General features: G+C 40.8%; 2 protein-coding genes across 2 annotated transcripts in view; both read right to left on the bottom strand.

Annotated features, from left to right (window-relative positions):
* The window catches only part of DLC1 (DLC1 Rho GTPase activating protein), a 24,671-nt gene extending 22,349 nt beyond the window's left edge, over positions 1 to 2,322 (bottom strand). The window contains exon 1 of the mRNA XM_009579019.1: positions 2,256 to 2,322. The gene's annotated coding sequence lies outside the window, so the exon portion shown is untranslated. The remainder of the gene's footprint in view (positions 1 to 2,255) is intronic.
* The window catches only part of LOC104077705, a 10,844-nt gene extending 6,017 nt beyond the window's left edge, over positions 1 to 4,827 (bottom strand). Inside the window, exons 1-3 of the mRNA XM_009579020.1 lie at positions 4,650 to 4,827; positions 2,522 to 2,548; positions 2,256 to 2,327 (exon numbers count right to left, since the gene is read on the bottom strand). Of these exons, the coding sequence (XP_009577315.1) occupies positions 2,256 to 2,327; positions 2,522 to 2,548; positions 4,650 to 4,827 (277 nt within the window). The remainder of the gene's footprint in view (positions 1 to 2,255; positions 2,328 to 2,521; positions 2,549 to 4,649) is intronic.
* Between the last annotated feature and the right edge of the window lie 209 nt (positions 4,828 to 5,036).

Below are 5,036 nucleotides of genomic sequence, written 5' to 3' on the forward strand. Positions count from 1 at the left end.
CACCAAAGCCACCGGGTGTTCAGGGCACGCAGCAATACAAGAACACACTCCGAATATACTGTTGCACTTGCATACAACTTTCCTGGTCCAAGTGATTGTCTATAAAATATTGTAATCTCCAGAGACTAGGAAAGAGCGAGCTGAAATGATGAAAAGACTAGGATTGGTGCTAATTTGTCAAAAGGTAATTAATATCCTGACTTTTTTTATACCAATAGATAATCTCTCAAATGAACTATTTGTCCTGATTTCGCCTCAGGAATAAACAAGTTATGACATATTCTGTGAAATGGAAGAAATTCTAGCTTTTCTACAGAAAACTGCAGTTTTAGCAAAGCAACTGACAAAGGCTCATTGATTAATCTCCATTTTAAATGCGTACTGCATGGGACCACTCCCTACAGGTGACTTCTCAGAATTCTTGTACTACTCCGAATTGTTCCATAGGTCTCCCCTTCACTATTTTAAATCTGAGGTGCAAATAAACGGGGTGAGCACATTCAACTGGTATTTTTCACCAGTGCTGGTATAAGTTTTTCCTCTGAGAAAGTTAGTACCTTAGCATGCCCACAAGAAAAGATACGGGAGAACTTAAGAGAGAGGTGACTTGGAAGAAGTTGATAGTCTCCACGAGTCCATTTTTTTAATGCTTAATTTATGCTGCTGCTGTTTTTGTTGTTGCTGCTGCTACCGGGGGGGCTTGCAAAGGACAATGGTATATTGTTTTCATATAGGGACAGCTGTCTTTTCAATGGGTATGGCTGGCCTTGCTCTCACCTCTCGCTCTCACCTCTGCAGTCCTTTTGATGTTAGGCAGGACATGGCCCTACATTAGAAACTTTATATAAGTTTCGAGTCTTTAGGTAGGGCGATGGTAACCACAGGTAGGACATGTTTTCTGAATGCAAGTAATTTGTTAGGGGATTTACAGCTCAGCATAACATGAAACCCGCAAGCCCACATATTCAGCTGAGAGTCTTGTCCCCAGTTTTAACAAAGACTAGAAGTACAGTCCCACCTCTGCATCCCAAGAAAATCTTGGCATCTCCATTAGCGCAAATAAAAAAGAAAAAAAAAGGAAGAGAAATAATAAAAGGAAATTCAATTTCTGAACAGGCGAAGAAAAGTTTTGCCAAGTGCTGCTTTTGAAAGTGCTATTATCATCTCATATTGCCAATGCAGCTGCAAATCAAAGCTCAATGAGATCATTTTTCAAGAAGGTTAGCTCAGCATTTGCTGTAATTTCCAACAGTTATTCACTGTAAATAATGGACTTTCTATGCTCATTCTTACAAGCAGCAGCTGGAGTTTGTTTTATAAAAAAGAAGAGGCAGATAAGAGTGCATAATAATTTCACTACAATGCAAGTAATTTTAAGTGGTGTAGGGGGGAAATTCTGAACCATAATATATATATATATATAAAAAGAACGTCGCACTTTAAAACAAACTTCTGTATGTTACTCTGCATCAGAGAGTAAGAACTGTATGCCAAAACTGGAAGTTCCTCGTAGATTAGAAAGGCAATGAAGACAACAGTTTTAACTGAGCAAAACCTTTGTAAAAGCGGACACCCAAAGTGAATCCTCCCACAGAAGGACAAGCGAGTGCAGGAGGCAGCAGTCTCTTCGAGGAGCTGCTGCACATCTGTGCAACAACGGCTTTTTTTTTTTTTTTATCTGTGCAACAACGGCTTGTATGTTCTTTTTTCCCGTCATAGTGAGCCTGTGAAGGGAACCAACCCTTCCGTTCTGAACCACAGAAAAACCCACACCGTTGCGAAAAAACACACAGGACTTGGGAATCACGAGGCATACAGATATATCCACTCATACGCAGAATTTCCTACCTCTGCTCCATTAGGAGAGCTGGCCAGTGGAGCTGGCCACAGCTTCTGTGTTTCTCTAAGACTGGGCTCGTAGAAGTGGATGACTACATTCATGAAAATATAGTTCATTTGTGTTTTAACTACAGGGAATGTACCACGGTGCTAAAATAACATTTGTGCTATCAGGACATTTGGAAGATTCAAGACTAAAACAGAAACCTGGAACAAATTTAAAACTCCAAGAGCGCTTCAGAGTCTCATTGGGTTTGGTACATCTATGCGTGTGGTGGGTAGCAGAGAGCAGCCGAAAAGTCATCTTATGTACTGGCACTTCAGTTGTGCCCCTGAACCTTATTTATTGGTGAATATTACATCTTATTGTCCAAAAATTGCCAGGGGATGATCAACTTGCAAGATCAGGTGCCTACCTTCATAAAGCTGCGCGTACTGCGGGAACCCGGCAGCCCGCAGCCAGTCACAGGCTTCCTTGGCCTCGATTTCTGGAAGAGGACAGAAACAAGACACCCTCTGATTAGTGATCTGCAAAGCAAAAACTTCCTCTCCACCACTTCTACTGTTCCTGTTACAAAACAAGCGCGAAGGTATTCAGCAACTTTGAACTGAGACACAGGTTTGCTTATCCCAGTTTGCTTTTCTTCTCATGATCAAACTATCTTAGATTCTGGAAAGTTGCTAGCGTTCACCTGTGATTTATCAACAGTTCATCATTTTGATAGAGAAGCAGGCACAGATGAAAACTGCAGGAGTTACGGATTATTCCGTACAGGGTTTGCTAACACTAGAGAAACCAGCACCGCAATCAACGTGAGCAGCATTTGTTCAACAAATCTTATGCTCCTCTTGGCACAACTATTTTGTCTTGACAGGAATTCCTAGTAGAGCTCGTAATACTGTGCGCTTCAACATCTTGTAGATAGTACTGACAGACACAAGCCCAAGAACAACCGACACACTGTATTGCAACTCACTCAAGCGCGTATTTACTACCCAGCAAGAACCTAGTTTCACTGGAGGTCTTCAAGGCATTTATGAGTTACTTGGTATACTACAGGAAATTCAGTTAACTTTCTCTCACACTGCCCAAAACAGCATGCTGCAAAATAAAAATTATTCACATACATACACATGACACCAAAAGAAAGGAAACATTCTGAACATGGGCTATATTAGACTGTGAATAAAATATGTATAAATTCATTTGCTACTTAATACAAGCAGAAATAAAGAGTGTGTTATCTTACTAGCTCAAACTAGGAAAATATAACAGGTATTTAGGGTATTCTCCAAGTGTTCAGGAAACGGACTGGGTTAATTTTGTTCTTCTAAAAATTCAAGAAAGTGTTACTGGGAATTTAGGGCCCTGCTTAGAACTGATCAAACAGACAGTGAGCAATCAGAAACTCTTAAAAGTTTATCTGGTTTTGATTATATTCACTGTTCTTGATGGACTAGAAAAGAAAAGCTTCATTACGTACAACTCAGTAGAAAATTTTGCCACCTACTTGGAGAGGATACTATAGCTACCTGCTGCAGAAACCACGTGCAAAGGGTTTTGCTCAGAATTGCTCAGAATACAAGTTATTGCATTTAGGGCGGTGAAGAGCCAAACATAACATAAGTAAAATATCTCAAGATTTTGGCACGTTATGAAATATTCCCAGTGAGATATAGGTACACAATTAAAATTGGATGAAACGGCAGGCACCTTTTAGCGTCTCCAAAATGACGGCAATCCCTCCCTAAATTGCTGCAACAGGGTTAAAATACTTGTGCTTTGCTAAGATACGTACCCAAACCAAGGGGTTAAGGTGAGCCAAAGCACAACATTCCAGATAAATAAACAGCTAAAAATCCACTCTCGCTGAAGTCAGGACAAGCAGGCATTTGTGTAACTGGTGTTTGCTTCTCCTTTGGGTTATGGGACCACATGAGAACAAGCACGTACAGATGTATTGACTTAGCTACTCATTAAGAAAAAGCATTCTTCAATTCCAATTGCAAGGGATTGTAAAGTTTTGCTTAAAGTAGTATTTTAATTTCAGTATCCTAAGGAAATACATGGGAAGTTAATAAAGAAGGAAAAAAAAAGAATCTAAACTGTATTTAAAACTTGTACTGTTAACGCAAGAACAAACAACAGGATATTACTATCTCAGAAGCAATGAAAATACTAAAGTAAAAAAACTTGCAATTAATTTTTAAGAGCACTTAAAATAAAATGCACTATCTTACAGGTCACATCCTGCAGAAGTGTCTGGATTGAATGAGAATTTTACTTGATTCAAAACTGAAAAAACCATGATCCCCGATAACCAGTATTTACCTAAAAATGCAGGTAGATGCTTGTAGTGCAATTGAAAAAAGTGTCAGATTCCTTACTACTACAATGGCTCTTAAATGTGTTTAAATATTTGTTCACAGGTCCTTTACTGAGCACCCCAGGTGTATGACCTGTAAAATATTTCTGGAGCTAGAAAATTATGAATATGCATTTATCAGACTTTTAAAATGTTCTCTATAGAAGCTTTGTGTATCTCTTCTGCAAATATATATGCAAGTTATGTGGAAGTCATATTTTATGGGCACCCAGGTGTCAGCTGCCTTTGGGATTTTTCAGAGCATATTTGCTTTCAAAATACCTTTGAGAATCCCCCAAGAAGTCTACCTAGGCAATGAAACACCTGAGTTATTCCTGGTTGGCCACAAGAATTGCAGAGAACAATAAAACACCAGTGCACCTGCTCGTCGATTAGGCTAGGCAAATGCCGAGGGCTGGGTACAGGACAGCACCAAGGGTTTAAAAGCAGTGTTTGCCCCATTTTCATCTCCAACATTTTGGGAAAGCCAGGGCTCTAGCCTCTGGCTCCTGTGGCAGGTCCTTGGAAGGCCGAGGGGTTTGGAGAGCTGTCTTGAAGAAGGGGCCAGGGAGTCCCCTGCGGCCAGGGCTCTCTCTGTCTCACCTCCATCCACCCAAAGCATGTGTCAGAGAGGGATGTGGCAGGGCTATGGGCGACAGAGCGGAGGCAGGACCTAAAAAAGCAGCTCCTTTTGTTCAACTCCAGTTGGCCAACCCCAGGATTGCTCCTAGACTGTACCGATGCGCTGTGACCAGATGAACGGAAAGGTCATTTCCAACCCAGCTTCCCCAACTCAACCCTGCTGGTTACTGAGGAGCCAGAGTATGAACG

The sequence above is a fragment of the Fulmarus glacialis genome, unplaced genomic scaffold, assembly GCF_000690835.1.
Source record: "Fulmarus glacialis isolate BGI_N327 unplaced genomic scaffold, ASM69083v1 scaffold37905, whole genome shotgun sequence".
NCBI lineage: Eukaryota > Metazoa > Chordata > Aves > Procellariiformes > Procellariidae > Fulmarus > Fulmarus glacialis.